This window comes from Mirounga angustirostris, unplaced genomic scaffold (genome assembly GCF_029215605.1).
Source record: "Mirounga angustirostris isolate CCGP_5_RB_7025 unplaced genomic scaffold, mMirAng1.0.hap1 SCAF_4, whole genome shotgun sequence".
NCBI lineage: Eukaryota > Metazoa > Chordata > Mammalia > Carnivora > Phocidae > Mirounga > Mirounga angustirostris.
Genome location: NW_026991712.1, coordinates 4,661,089 through 4,677,037, shown reverse-complemented (window position 1 = coordinate 4,677,037; position 15,949 = coordinate 4,661,089). Strand labels below are relative to the sequence as shown.

At 53.2% G+C, this 15,949-nt stretch overlaps 1 protein-coding gene across 1 annotated transcript in view; it reads right to left on the bottom strand.

Moving 5' to 3' along the window:
* The window catches only part of COL22A1 (collagen type XXII alpha 1 chain), a 227,617-nt gene that overhangs the window by 78,400 nt on the left and 133,268 nt on the right, over window positions 1-15,949 (bottom strand). The window contains exons 32-38 of the mRNA XM_045895568.1: window positions 12,317-12,370; window positions 11,995-12,048; window positions 11,217-11,270; window positions 9,874-9,927; window positions 8,582-8,635; window positions 5,805-5,918; window positions 4,575-4,619 (exon numbers count right to left, since the gene is read on the bottom strand). Of these exons, the coding sequence (XP_045751524.1) occupies window positions 4,575-4,619; window positions 5,805-5,918; window positions 8,582-8,635; window positions 9,874-9,927; window positions 11,217-11,270; window positions 11,995-12,048; window positions 12,317-12,370 (429 nt within the window). The remainder of the gene's footprint in view (window positions 1-4,574; window positions 4,620-5,804; window positions 5,919-8,581; window positions 8,636-9,873; window positions 9,928-11,216; window positions 11,271-11,994; window positions 12,049-12,316; window positions 12,371-15,949) is intronic.

Below are 15,949 nucleotides of genomic sequence, written 5' to 3'. Positions count from 1 at the left end.
ACTTTATCAGTGGAATTAGAAGACAGAAAATAAACCAACCACACATGAATGCCAGACGAATCCATAGCCTTTTGCCTCTTGAAAGTATTTAATGTAGATTTTCTTACCGCTTTCTGTTTTAGCTTGGCTCCCCTCTTCCTCCCAAGGCTGCCTCACACACCAGCAAACCCCAGCCACTGCCAGCTAAACAACGCCAACTGTCCATGTTCTAACCTCCTAAACACTGACCCATCAAATAAGACCAGCCCAATTGTTCTACTTCCATAAACCCACCTCTGTCCGTACTCCTCTCTGTCCTCCACATATTTGTGTAGACCTTCATTAATCTTAACACCCTGTTCCCCCATTGTGTCTGTCTGACCCTCTGACTTCTGTGTAAGTATCTTAAAAGTAGAAACTATCCATTCATTCATTTATCCAGTAATTGAGCAAGTGTTTGTCAAGTACCTAGAATGAGTAAGACCCTGCGTTGGGTACAATATCGATACAATTTTTTTTGAAGATTTGTTTTAGAGAGAGAGAGAGAGAAAGAAAGAACATGCGCAAGCCAGCAAGGGGGAGGGGCACAGGGAGAGGGAGGGAGAATGTCAAGCAGACTCCCTGTTGAGCGTGGAGCCCCATGTGGGGCTCGATCTCACAACCCTGAGATCATGACCTGAGTGGAAATCAAGAGTCAGCTGCCTAACCTACTGAGCCACCCAGGTGCCCCAATATCATTATACTTCTGCATCCATAGTGCCCAGCTTAGGACCCAGCATTGGTGACAACTTTTAATTGCCATTTCCTGAGTGCCAGAATGAGTGAATCCATCATTGTCCACATTTTGTCAGGTACTAAATTCTGCCTTTGAGGGGAAATCAACTTTTTACAGAGGAGGAAGCAGGACAGAGCCAGGAGGGAGCACTCAACCCAGCCTGGAATCTGGAGTCTCTTCTTTTCTGCAAGGTAGCCATGCCTGGCTCCTTTCCCTTGTTTATGGCCCATTGTGATGCTAACATTTTCCCAAAGCCACAAAACTTCACAGCTTAATGGGCTGAGACTTTTAGCAAATAGCCCCAAGAAAAGAGAAAAAGACCTTAATGCTCTGTCAGCAAAAGGAAAAAGCCTCAAGATTAAGAAAAAAAAGGGGGGGGGGCACGTGAACTAGAATCTGAGATACTGACTCTAGAAAATATTTTGGCTGTAAGACATTCTGGGCCAGTCCAACAGTGTCCAGGAAAGAAATGTGAGTAAGTATTGGTCGTGGAAGGAGAATGACATCATTTCTTTCCACAGGAGCCCTTCGGGAGTTAAATATGCTTTACTCATTTAAACAGAAAAGGACAGAGAGTCTCAGACTAAACCACTTGCTTCAAGTCATCTATTCTGTAGGTGGCTGAGCTGGGATCCCACCAGTTCTGTATGAAGGCAAAGCTTGTTCATTTTGCTGGAAACAAGTGCCACACAAGAAAAGGAAAAGTGTCTTTAAGGACCTTCCTGCAGTTATGAGTAATTAGAAAGTGAGGCTCCCTTCCTACCCCAGGGGATTCCCTTCAGCACCATGGACAGCACTCGGGGGGGGGGGTGTGGCATTCAGCAGGCTCTCTGGCTTCTCTACATCCCTCCCTCCTTCCACCCTAAGAGCAGCCCATTCTTCAACTAAAGACCTCCCAGCATTCAAACTTACCTTCTCAATGCCAATTAACTATGGAAATCTTTATCTCTAAATCACATTCTAACTTACAAATGTATACAGTATCAACACTGGAATGGGTCATCTCTTCCCATGCCTAGCATTTTAAATAAAAGTAAACATTTGGCCAAAAGGACAGCATAACTAACCATCCCTGGGTCCCCTGAAGTTGACACTAGTTGGTCAATTGGACCCGAGGTCAAGGCTCTCTGCACTCCTGTCTCTAATATTCCTTCAGGAGTGGATAAGGGCTCTCTAGATCCCCATCTCCTAGCTGCAACCCTAAAGCTGACTCCATAGGGTGATCTCATAATAAGGACCACGAATGTTTATTAAGCATGGACCTAGGACACCATGAGTTAGGCAACTATTTTTATTTGTGTCATATCACTGATTTTTTCCCCAAACTCTGCCTGGGAGTTGAATTTATTGAATTCATAAATAGTTATCACAGGGAAAGGGCATCTTAAGGCATTTCTGGTGCCCTTGCCTTCCTCTCTTCTAAGAGGCTGGAGGCTCCCTGTTGGGGAGGAAAGCGAGAGCAGAGGAACACTGCCAATGACACACAGGGGTCACAGCATCACAGGGGGCCTCAGAGACCAGCCTCGGGCTGGTGATGGAGCCACAAAGCCCTCCAGAGTCTGGATCCAGCCTCCTGTTCCTCTCCACACATGCCCATTGCTCTGGGCATATGGGACTATTTTATATGCCCCAAATTCAGGAGAAGTTGTTTCTAAAGGTTTTTTTTCTTCAGAAAATAGGAAGTTGCCATACACTTGCTCAGATCACTCTGAGAACACCCCCGTTTCTTTTGACTTTGACCGTGAACAACAAAATCACTACCAGGGATTCACAGGAGCGATCATGACCTCAATCAGTGCAAGCTTAGGAGGCTTACAGAGGCTATCTGCCTGAATAGGGGGAAAACCAGGAAGCAAAGAAGTTTAATGTAGAAGCAGCAAGCATTCCTGAGGCCTCAAACTTCTATCCTGGATCTTATTGTCAATGAGCCTTTTACATACAATTGTAAAAAGCAACACCCTCTGTGGCTATGTTGTTGAGATCCCAAAGATACAGCTCTAGCATAAAAAGGAAAACCTCTCCTACTATTAAGTGGATAGGGATCTGGGGTTTGGGATAAAGCTCCCCGGAATAGCAGCATCTATGATTTTCAGAAGCACTGTATCCTAACTAACACAGCTGGGAGGGATGGGGATGCACCGCAGAAGAGTTTGGCTGACTCAGAAAGTGGCTCTGGGGCTGGCAGGCAATGGGACTGAAGCCACACAAGAAGAATTTTTAAAAACTGTTTTCATAAATACATGCAAGTGGGCAAAAAGTAATATAATGATACAACATTTTAATGTGATTTTAAATATACATGTTAAATTAAAGCAAAAATATATATAAACATTCCAATGTCCATCAGCAATGGACTGACCCACATTCTTAAGTTCAAGCAACTGAGATGGTTAAATCATGTTTCATTGGATGTGGGTGCGCTCACAGTATGTGCTTGTCTCTGAACACATTCCACGTCCTGCCTCGGTGTCTCCTCCTGTGTTAGTACCCCTGCAGAGAACCCCTTCCTCATCTCTTCCCCTTCCAAATGCTGCATGCACTTTAAAATCAGGATAAAAATCGCCTCCTCCAAGAAGCCTTCCACAGTCAAACCAGGCTGGGCTGGGGAGCCTCCTCCGAGCTTACTCATGCCTTAAGCTTCTCTCTACCCTAGCACTTGTCTGCTTCTGTCGACTCCTTTATCTGTTTGCCCCTCTGGTCCCTGAGCTGTTGGAGGGCTGGGAACATGTCCCATACATCAGTGTTGTCCCATAGCCCACCTCAAGGTCTGACACGTGGCAGCCTAGTAGATGGGCAGCAGATGCAATCATAAATGCATTCACTGGTGATCGGAGCATAAATGAGTCCATGAGTGAACGACTCCATGTAAAGGTAACTTCATTCCCGGAAAGAGTCCCTGGTCACTCAGGAAAGCTCTCCTAAGAACAGTCCCTGCTGGGGGCACCTGGGTGGCTCAGTCAGCTAAGGCCTGCCTTCGGCTCAGGTCATGATCCCGGAGTCCTAGGATAGAGCCCCACATCAGGCTCCCTGCGCAGTGGGGAGTCTGCTTCTCCCTCTCCCACTCCCCCGCCCCCACTCATGCTCTCTCTCAAGTGAATTTTTTTTATCTTAAAAAAAAAAAAAAAGGAACAGTCCCTCTTGGGCCAAGTCAGCTTTTCTGAGTTATGGTTGCAAGTGAATTGAGGGTGAGATGACAGCTATTTACCAAAGCTTCCCCCTTTCACCCCTGGGCACAGAGCTAGCTCACAAACTCAGTTTCCCCTGCTGGCAGTGTTGAGAGGTTGGGGGAAATGAATTGCCACCTCCAGGTCTGGCCCACAGTCTGTCCACTGTCTTTCCCTCATTTTCCATTGCACACCAAGGATTGGTAGCAGACTCGGGTCCTCGATGGTGGGACAGTCACTGGACTGAGGTGGCTGTGTGGGTCTGAGCTCTCCACCCACCACGACTCCCAGTAGGCTTACTGGGAATGACACGTAAAAGTTTAGTGTGTTAAACATCTGAAATTTGGGGATCATGTTACCACGATTGACTAAAAACACAAAATTGCTTAGATCTATTGCTCTGCCAGGTAAAGACCAGTGTCTTCTGCAACTTCATTTACCAGCAAGCATTTATTAGGTGCCAACTCTACGGCAATGACTTCAGGATCACCAGGATCACCGTTCAGAGCCCTCGAATCTCTAGTTAAGCCGAATGTGATAAACTGCGGAACGGGGAAGTGGACTGGAGTGGCCAGAGATGGTTTACAATGAAACTGGGCCTGTTCCTTATTTCAGGCCAACCCATGACATCATGATTTGCTTGGATACACACTCACCTTGATTCCTAGAGGTCCAGGTAATCCAGGTGGCCCACGAAGCCCCTGGGGAAATGAAGGATACAAGGACAACGATGAGACCATGAATGCGCATTTACCCATCCACCACAAGTCAAGCTGTGTGCGTCCTATGCTGTGGGCCCGAGGAAGACAAGGATCTCACCGTGGCCTGTTGTTACAGAAGAAAGCACAGTTTTTGAGCTACAGGTCTCCTATGTGTGAGTTCTGCCTCGGCCGCCTACTGCCTCCATGTGACCCTGAGCAAACCCCTGTGTCTCTTAGCTTTCTTTCCCACTTACGGTCTTCTACCACAGGCTCCCGCAAACATGGGAGGGCCAGGCTTCAAAGGAGAGCTCATGGATTCCGGAGCCTGGTCCCTTCCTCATTTCCCATGATATCAAGACCTGGGGGAGCCAATGAGAAGAGTCTTCAACTTCAGGCTGAAGGGCTTTGCTTGATGCAGACGCATGGCCAGATTTTAAAAAATCACAATTCTACATTTGGTTGTATTGGCTGAAAGCCAGGGTGAAGGAAGAAGAGATGGTCCAGTCCCTTGTGGGTTCGCAGCCAAGCTCTGTGACTTTGGCAAGTGATTCACCTCCCCAAACCTCATATTCCCCCTCAGTAATATGGGGTTGATAATACTGCCTTGTTCTGAATGCTTGTTTCCCTCCCAGATTTGTAAGTTAAATCCTAAGGCCCAAGTGAAGGTATTAGGAGATAGGGCCCTTGTGAATGGGATTCCTGTCCTTGTAAGAGAGACTCCAGAGAGACCACTCACCCCTCCATCCTGTGAGGACACAGTGAGAGGTGGGCATTCTGTAACCCAGAACAGGGCCTTCACCTGAACTTGACCATGCAGACGCCCTGACCTTGACCATGCAGACACCCTGACCTTGGACGCCCAGCCTCCACAACTGTGAGAACTAAGTTTCTGTTGTTTAGAGCCACTAATCTATGGTATTTTGTTATAGGCGCCTGAATGGACTAAAAAAAAGTACTTCTCAGGGTAGTTGTGAGATTAAATGTATGGTGTTTAGTGCCTGATACCGCAGTTAACATAATAAACGCTCACCCAGTGCCACATCCTATGGATTTATGCATATTCTCTCACTTAATCCTTGGGAGGTCAGCCAGTTTCTCTCTCTCTCTTTTTTTGTTTCCTTTCCTTTTCTTTTCTATTTCTAGCCTGGTCGAATGAACACAGAAACCTCTGGACCTGACACTTACCGGCTCTCCGTCCTTTCCCTGTCCAGGTGCTCCAGGTGCTCCAGGGAGCCCGGGAGCCCCGGGATCACCCCTGGGACCAGCTGGTCCTGGACTCCCTTCTTCACCTGCCACTCCCTGGAAAGAAAAGGGGACAGTTTCCAGGATCAGTGACATGCAGAAGGTAAGCTTCTCAATGGTGAACCAGCCTGAAGGGGTCAGGAGGCTTCCCGGTGATGCTCTGACTGTTCTACACAATGTGTATAAGTTGGCCTGGGTCCCTCCAAATATGTATGCTGAAGTCCTAATCCCCCACACCTCAGCTGAGAAACAGGATCTTCGCAGATGCAATTCGTTGTTAGGTTGAAGTGGTCCCTAATCCAGTATGACTAGTGTCCTTGTAAGAAGGGGAAATTTGGACACAGGCAGGTACAGAGGGAAGAGAGTGTGAAGACACAGGGGGGGAGGCAGTCATCAATAAGCCAACGAGAGGGTTCTGGAAGAGATGCTTCCCTCATGGCCCTCAGGAGGAACCAGCCCTGATGACACCTTGATTTAGGACTTCCGGATATGGTGAGAAACGTCAGGCAATGCATTTCTGTTGTTTAAGCCACCTAGTGAGTGATATTTGTCACAGCAGACTTGGCAAGCTGATACAAGGCAGAACGTGGGAATGGGCAGGATATTAGTGCTTTTATAGTCCAGTCGCCTACCCTGTGCAAGAAGCATCAGGTGCATCTCTTGTGGGAGGTCCTCCCATTTCTGCTTGAATTCCTCCAAGAGCAGAGAGCTCATCACCTTGCTAGGCCTTATTCCTTTATCAGGCAGCCCTGCTACACACTGTTTCTTTCCATTCAGCCAAGACTGCCCTTTCTGGAATCTTCCAGACATGTGACACTCAACCTTGGAGTTCCGTGGACAGAATCTAACCCCTCTTTACAGGGTAGGCCTCCAGCAATAGGAACACAGCTCAGGGCTCCAGAGTGGGGGGATGAGAGAAACACCAGAGACAGAGAGCTTCCAGGACCTGAGGAGGGAGGGAGCTGCTCTTCACAAATGCTCACATTTGGACCACAAAGTCTAGAGCTCCATGTGGCAGCCCTGGCTGTGGAGCTTGGGTGAAACCACATGAGCCACAGGGACTCCTCTTCCTGGGCAGGGCTCCCTGGGAGCTGAGCTACAGCGTGAATGCCTATAGACATTCCTTGCTGGAGAGAGGGTGCGATAAAGAGCAAGGGCTGGGAAAGCAAGGGCCCCTCTCGGCAAGCCTGGGGCAGGATCGGCTTCCCTGAGCCTCAGGCCAGCCACTGGACACCCGGAGAGAGAGAAAGAGCCTGCCCTAGCAGCTGGGCTTCTGACCACTTTGCAGAGCATCCTGGGGATCCCCTCCCAACGCAACCCTGGCTCTGGGCCCTTACCCAGGCTCTTGCACAGCCAAGGAGGGGTGTCTGGCTCCCTCTAGTGGTGGATATGCCAACAGCTCACTGATTTCCTCCTCTTGGCTCTCAACCGGACCTCAAAACCTCCAGCATCTTGGTCACCCGTTTCTAAGGTCATCAGTGCCCTACTTACTGTGTGTCCAGAATAGAGCACAATCTTCAGACGTGGTATAATCAAGGCAAAGCAGATGGGCCAGGGTTATTTTTTCCCCTGGCTTCATCTGGGTGCTCTACTTTTATTACTGTAATCTACGATGGCATTATCTTCTTTCAAAACAAAAATTAGCACTTGCACCACATAAGGGTTATTATTGGGCTTATCATCAACAGCACTCCAAAAAACCTCAGGATATGTCCTATAGGTTGGCTGATCATTTTCCTCCACGCTAAACCATTTTTATCTGAGACATGTATTTTAAAATCCAGCCTCCTGCCAAAATGCAAATGTACCATCTATTCTTGTTAAATTCTGCCAAAATAGAAAGGACAAAATGATCTCTCCTTTAAAAGGTTCTGGCTAAAGTGGACTTGAAGGTATTCCTAGCAGGACATTGAGGGACCTGCATTTAAAGGGGCCCTGGTGGACCGTCTGCCAGGTGGAGGATGTCTGGGGACGGGACACTGCTCGCGGAGGGAGATGGGGCAGCAGATCTCCTCCCCGGCCCCCTGCTGAGCCCTCTGATGGGTCAGTTCTGCACTTCATCTTCACAACCTGCCACTGACATGTCATTGTCCTCACGTTACAGACGTCAGGCGTCTCCACACCAGCACACTGACATTTGGGGGGATTGTGGTGGGGGGTTGCTGTCCTGTGAGTATGAGATTGTTGGCAGAACCCCGGGTTCTACCCACTGGAAGCCAGTAGCAGGCCCTCAACAAAAAACCCCAGAGACACTTTCACTTTCTGAAATGCAGGTGAAACAGGACTGGGGACCTTCCTCCCCTACCTCTGGGGCGTTGGTGTTCTGTGGAGATACCATGTCTCTCTTCCCTCTAATAAACGAAACTCCTTCTCAAACTTGGGAAGGCTTCAGGGTGCACACAGAGGTGTGGGATGGATACGCTGGTGCACCAAATCGAGAGAAAGTGGGGCTTGGAGTCAAGCTCTGCTATGCGAGATGGGGCGCGTCACCTCCTTTCCCAGAGCCTCCTCGAGCCCTCATCTGTTCCCTAGGGATCCGTATGACTCAGGTCTGCTGGGAGCCTCCCAGAGGTGGCTGCACGGCCTTCTCTCTCCTCTACCTAGAAAACCCCTTCAGACCCCGGCGCCTGAACCCAGGCCCGAGCGGCTGGGCCTCCGCCTCCACGGCTTCTCAAGAAGCAGAGCACAGATGCCGCATGCTGAGAGCAGCCACGTCTTACCTTCTCTCCACGCTCCCCGTCTTTCCCAGGGGGCCCTCTGATGCCAGGGGAGCCCTGAAAAAATGCAGGTTATGCACATAATAAGTTCAAGATGGCCCGTGGCCCCCAGAGAAAGGTGACCCTACACCCTCATAGCCAAGGCTACTGTCTGTCCCCACGGGCTCCCCATCCTTGACTTAATTCCCCGGGGGGGGCCCTCTCCTCCCCGCCTGTCCGCATGGCCCCTCCCTGTCTGCTCACATGCCCCTGCGCCGAGCCTGCCCTGCCTGGCGGTCTGCCCCGCCCCAGGCAGTGGCTCTCAGAGGGCAGGGCCCGGCCTCCACTGGACACGAGGGAGGATGAGGGTGACCTAGGAACACAGGCTCCGCATCAGGGACCTGCTCCACCCCATGCCCTTGACATCACCTGGGGCTTGACTTGGAGCCAAGGCTTAAGTGCAAGTGGCCCAGGGATACCCCAGGAGGGAAAACAAAGCAGTGAGAAAGGGGAGGACGGTGACAGTCCACATGGGTGCAGCTGGAGCCCAGCTCTGCAGGTGCTCTCGGAGCTAGTTCAGGACGCGCCCTCCGGGGCTGCCCACGTGAAGGAGCCAGGGGTTTACGCAGCCGGCAGCTCGGGCTCATGCTCATCACCATGTGTCCTATAGCTGGACAATGTGGTCTCCGAAAGCTGGAGAAAACCCTCAGGCAAAGGAACGCAGGGTTGGCAGGCACCTCCAACGGGAGAAGCGGGGAGAGTGACGAGACATAGGCCATGTTCCAGCACCATCTCTGGCGACCACTAAGGACATGACTCAGTCTCCCTGTGTCTGCTTTTCCTCTTGGGTAGAATGGAAGCAGTGAGAAAAATCACCTCCCAGGGTCAAGGGGATTCCATGAATTAATGCACGCAAAGTTCTTAGAAGAGATGCCGCCATGTGTAATGATCAGCATCCAGGGACCCTAAGGGTCGGGACCCCTGTGAATCCTTTAGGTTTGTCCTGTCTCTTCGAAAGGCAAACTCGGAGGCTGACCCCAACATCCCCGACGTTTACAGGCTTTCTGCAGTTTTCTGCAGTTCTCACAGTTTTGTTTCCCACTTGGAGGTCTGATGAGTGACCTCGAGCCTTAGGCTGGTGAACTTTCTAGGTGACCTTGTCTGGGACGCCCATTTCTCCAGCTGTCAAATGGGAGCAAGGATTGCCTGTGCCTACACACCCCCCCGGCTTCAGGGAGGAGAATAAACATGTTAACCTGGGCGGGGGGGCTGTGGATCTGTAAGCGGCACTGGTGCCCGGCCCCCCCATTACTCACCGCACTTCCTGGGGGGCCGCCGGCACCAGGTGGGCCCGCAGTTCCAGGACTGCCCTATTCAGAAGCAGAACTTTAGAAAGGCCCAATGTATCGATGACAAACAGTTACCCCAGAGTCTCTCCCAAGCTGCCTTCTCCTCAGTTCACTGTAGCTTGCTACTTCCGACCTGACGTTCCCTCCACGGGCAAGGTGAGCCTCCTCCCGTGCGTATGTGGTGGCGCCCAGCCGGCCAGACCTCCGGTAGGTGGGATGCTGGGACAGACGTGGGAGACAGGAGGACAGAAGGGCTCTTGGAAGCTCCTTAAGACCAAGGCATGGAGGTGGCAGAGGTGGTGTGGGTGTGTGCACTTGCGTGCGTGTGTGTGTGCATGCCTATGTGTTGACTTTGACAGATGAATCAGGGAATGCTTCCTGGAGGAAGTGGACTTGAACGCAACACTGATGGTTAACAAAGATTCCACGGGAGGAGGCGTGGGGGTCAACACCCATGGAGATGGGAAGCAGGGAACTCCCCGAGGGCTGGAGGCTACTCGTGTTTCTCCCAGGCGTCCGTGCCTGCACTTGGCTTCACTGCCCTGCAGGCTGCCCTCCGCCCAGGGCTCTCTCTCTCTCCACTAGCCAGGAGGAGCCTGCCATCTGCCCCCGCCCTGTGACATCCACGTCGGTCATTGTCTTGGCTGACCCCATTCCCACTCCACCATAGGCACAGATGACCTGGGTGTGCAAGTGCCCTCCAGCCGAGGGCCTCTAACCCATGGTCCAGGACCTCTAACTACTACCAGGCTTCACACAGAGCCGCTGTGGAGGTGGCCTCATTCCACCAGTGCCACACGGGAGCCTGAGCTCTGTGGCCCTGCACCAGGACACTTCTCTCCATCAGCCCCAGGGTCCAGTGCTCACCCCACGGAGATTCTGGCCCCACGGGAGGTGAGGCAGAGCGGCGCAGAGCTCAGGAGGCGTGTGCATGAAGGCACCTATCTGCCCGTGTCCCTAGCTGTCCCCGAGTTTCTACAGGGGTGTGCGCATCACTGTATGCGTGCAGGCTGGTTTTAGAGCACGTGTATGTGTGAGCGGGTGCTGGCGTGTCCCTGTGTGCTTCACCCCTGTGCGTGTGGAAGGACACTCCGTTTGTGGGCTGGGCATGTGGACAAAGCCCTGAAAGGCTGGGAATGTTGCAGAGACCAGGATATCTCTCCCGGTCCTCGCTGCTCCAGGGGCGCCCAGCCCTGGCCGAGCACTCCGCCCATCCCTCCCATCGGCCCTGAACCGTGAGCCCAGGGGCACGTGCCCGGCCCAGCCTCCCTCTGCGGCCCCCAGGAGGCATGTGGGGCATGAGGACTCACAGGGTTTCCAGCTGTTCCAGGTGCCCCACGTGGGCCTTCTTGTCCCTTGGCACCCTGCCCGGGACACAAAGGGGGAGGAGGTGAGACATCTTGGGGAAGCTGCCCACGTCCCCATGCAGGGCCATCTTGGGGACAGCCTGCTCATCAGAGTCAGGGGATGCAAACGGCAGGACGGGGGCAGAGTCCGAAGCACGCAGAAATCACACCCCCTGGCCACGGGGCTCGGCCTGTTATCTCGTCCCGTCCTCACCACCCCCGGGGTGTCAGCGCTGAGACATCATTAGATAAATGGGGCTCACAGGGACAGGACGGCCCAGGCCCATAGAGCCAGCCAGCGCCCCCCTGGGGTCTGAGTCCCCACAGGTCACTCCAAAAGGACCTCTCCAGAGAACGTGCCTGAGAGAGGCAGTTTCTAAGAAGCCCAAGCAGAGAAAAATGACAACAAAATCAAAACGCTAAACCGCACCAGGGTCCCTTACACCAGAGCTGCCAATCAGAGCTGGGAAGGAGGGCATTCCTGCATCTGAACCGCCCTGTGCTCTAGCATCGCTTTCCCATCCAGGGGTCCAGAGGCAGCACCCACCCCAGGGCTGCGTTCTGGGGGTGCCTTGTGAGGGCCTTCAGCCCTGGGGCGCTGGGCTCACGGCACCTACGGCAGCGCCCCCTGCTGGGTAGCCCCCAAATGCCAGGCACACTGACCAGTGGGGACAGGGAGGGACGGGGGGCTGCTGGGGATTCCTGCACCTCAGAGCCCACAGGTGGAGACAGGGCTTCTTACCGGCGCTCCAGTGGGTCCCCGAGGCCCCAGTTCTCCAGGATGGCCCTGGGATCCCTGCAACGCAACAATCGTCAAGGAACTAAGTCATCACCTTAGCTCTTAGCAGAGGGGAGAGGGGCAAGGACACATGCAACGGGTCTGATTTGGGATCCACGGTGAGGACATCCTCGGAGCCCCGAGGAAGGAGGGAGGAGCTGCATTCAGTTAGCGGGGATCCTGTGGGTAGATCGTACAGTTCAGACCTGCCACCACGCGGCCCTTGGACGCCCTGTAGCCAATGCACAGGCTGAAGGGCATGGGGTGCGGGGTGCAGGGCACTCACCGGTTCCCCAGGCACGCCGGGATCACCCTTCTCTCCTTTTGGCCCTTGTTCTCCCTGTTGGAGAAGCACAGAGTATAGTAGACATGCCCTGCCCCGCCCACAGATCCGCCACACTGCCCCCACCCCGCCCCGCCCTTTGTCTGCGCCCGACCCATTAGCAAGGCTGCTCCCTCAGCCTCTCCCCTGTGACCCCCTTGGACTCTGATGATTCTTACTCATCCTTCAAATCTAAGACCAAGAATCGCTTCTGCAGGGAAGCTGACCCCAAACTCGGGGACTTGCATGGCAGCGCGATGCTGTCCTGTCCTGCCCTGTCCTGCCCCATGTCCTCCACACACTTGACCCACAGCAGTTTTACCCTTATTTGTACGGTTTGGGTTCGACTCCCACCCCCTTCAGCCCCGAGGCCTGCAAGCGCCGATCATCAACGAATAATGATGGAAGGAATGTTGAGGGGAGAGACTTTTCTCAGACTCCGAGCTCTCCCCTTCCTTGTCTTGATGAAGAAGCTGGGGAAAGGGCTTTGCTTGAGGGATCTGGCAGACTGGAGACTGAATGCTGCACTCTTGGTGGCCAGACTGGGGTGTCTAATTTTGCTAAAGAAGAGATGGGCCACAGGCGGGAAAAGGGGTGCCACACTGGGAGCTGCCCAGAATGGAAGAATCTAATGTTGGGAAGAGACAGGCCATTCTCCTGATCTGCTGCTATCACATCCAGGACTCCCAACACACCTCCCAGGAGGCGTAGAGAGACAAGAGGGCCTCACCCTGCTCTTCACAAGTGACAGGGAGAAGGTGGGCAGATAGGAGGCTCCATCAGGGGCAGACCTGGAAGGGCTTAGGCCTCTATCTTTCAAGAGCTGAAGGGCCATCGTGGGAGAGGGGTGGAGACAGTGGCCCAGAGTGAAAACAGCCTCAGCTCTAGATCCATAGGAACTGACCTAGAACTCGGCTTCTCCAGTGAGCTGGCTCTATAACCTTGGGTGAAGTATTTAGCCACAGTGTCTTCTGTGACCACAGCTGCAAAATGAACAGGTGTTCTCTCTTGCACGCAGCATGAGGATTCAGTGACACAGAGAAGGGGCAGCAGAGATGAGCCCCAAAGGGGAGAGCGGGGGTGGGTCTGTGGAGCTCTCTGGGGAGACCAGGGTAACCACGGAAGCCTGTGCATCAGAAGGGCCGTGCATGGCTCCTCCTATAGGAGCAGGACCTAGAGCTGTCCGAGAGTGCCACGGCCTGTTTAGGGAGACACTAGGCACCCCATCTGCAGGAAGGTCCTGGGAGAGATGGGATGAGCGCTGCCTGAAGTGGAGAAGGGAGACCTGCAAAGGCAGGGTTTTGAAAGCGCAGGCTTCTGAGACCGGGAGGCCTAGAGAGGACCCTGGAATCATCTAGAAGGCAAACTCTAACATGTGCGTTAGGGAGCCTGGGGCAGGCTAGTGGCAGGAGACACTGGTGGACAGGCTGCTTTCTTTCCCCATGCACAGGCAGACTCGGGAGACCTTGCCCCAGAGGTTCCCGCCTGCCCACCTGTCCCCAGTGACAGGTGGGTCCCCCAGTTAGCATCTGCGTGGCCCTGGCTGGTTTTCTCTGTCTGCATCGTGTGTCACACGCAGTCTGCATGGTCTACCTCGGGGAGCTGTGGCTAAGACTCACTGAGATTGCTCTAGCAAATGCCCTGCAGCACCAACACAGGGGTGACCTCACTCTTTCCTGTAGAGGCTCCATCGCAAACCAGCTCAGAACACACTCTGGCTCCATTCACCAGGGACAGCAACACCTTTCTCCCAGCACATTTTCCTCCTAGGAAACTTTCCCCGGGGGGATTTTCCAAACTCTTTGGTCCTCTAGTCACTGGCCATACAACCCATAAAGACAAAAGGGTTACGGGATTATCTTGGGTGATGCACTGGGGCAAGGGACTGTAGATGGCAGGAAGACAGGCTCAGGACCCACGAGTGGTCGGGCCAGGCCAGAGGAGGGACCTCTGGGGGCTCACAGGCAAGGTGCTCCAGCCATTTCCAGCCCAGGGCCTGGGAGTCAGTGGGGAGGCAGAGCCTTCACTCCGGGAGCACATAGTGGGTGCTCATCAATCATCACTGAATGCATGGGTGCGACTGGCTTCTCTTCCTGACTCCCCCGACTGGTGGGGTCAGCCACATCAACACCCTCTCTGCACTCAGTGTCATCCCAGCAAACTCAAGCTCTGATTGGCAACCTGAAGATTCCTTTGCAGGCTGAGGTGGCAGAGTAAGGCTGCCCCGGACCCTTCCCCAGACAACTGCTTCTGCACCACCTTCTAGCCAACGCCCTCCAGTTGCAAAGGCCCTCTGAGTTCTTAGCTGCAATTTTCCCCAGCCCAGGCTGCTTGTCCCTGCTTCCTCCAGCGAAGGACTGGATCCCCCCTCCAGACCTGCACACTACTTCAAGTCCTCCCCAGGCGTGGTCCGCAGCCACCCCAGCAGACTTCTCCATCTCCAGGCAGAGGGAGGGGGGCTTTTCCTTCCAGGCCTCCTGCCCTGCTCTGTTTCCTTGCTTCATTATGCCCCAAACTTTGCCACCCGTTCCCTGTGCAGGGACTCAAAGGAGCGGGCCTCCAGAGAGCAAGATGTCAAAGAACACTTTTCCAAACCATCAATAAAAATACAGTTACCATGGCGACGAGGCCAGTCCAGAAAGATACATGCAATAATCCATTCATTGTGATGAATCTTTTTTTTTTTTTTCACAGACACAATTTCCTCACTTTGCAACCTGAAGTCAGTGGCTTCCTGGTTTCCAGAAATCTCAGACCCTGCAGGAAGTGTCCCCATTGGGGGACAAAGGGGAAGCTTGGCAGACCCCGGCTCCCCGTCATGAGCTTTCTAACCGGAATGCCTTGGAAATCATCTTTAATGGAGCAATTCCTTTAAGGAGAGGCTGGTCCTGTAGGCTGATCTCCAGCTCAAGGAGCTCAGGGTGGGCCCGTGGGAGGGAGACCCAGAGGACAGAGGGGAGGGAGGCAACGTGAGGTAGCGTGATATGAGTGGCTACCATCTGGGTAAGCCGAGTCTCAGTAGCAGGTGGGGACAGCCGCTCTGGCCAGTCACAGCCTTACAGCTCACAACTCCACCTCAGTTCCTATCTCCAAGGCAGGCCCTCTGCAACTTGCTTAGCTTCTCTGACCCACAAGGCATCATCTGTGAAATGGGGGCACATCTGCATCCCTCAGGGACACTCCACGCTGCCTTCCTGGCACCTGCCATGTGGGATGCTCTCCTGCTCTGTCCCTTTGAATCCTTTTTTGTCGGAAAGTAGGGGACACAGCCAGAGCCACACAAATCTGTTCTCTCCAAAAGGCAACTCCCAACAACTTCTGAAGTCCACGCCGCCCGTTGACACCCCATCCACCACCACTCCTCCCCATCTCACCTCTGGAGAAGCTCAAAGGGCTTCTCCTTCTACCAGGATCTCAGCAGAAGGAGATCCTGGCTCAATCCCCCTGCTCCTGACTTTCCCGTCAAATACAGGATTCACTGCAGCTTCTTATGTGTAACTAGTTAACACCGAGCACAGGAGAAAGCAACTACGGAAACACGGACGTCTGCAGGCTCTCAGCAGCTGTGTGGCCTGGAGCAGTGAGAAGCCCATCCTG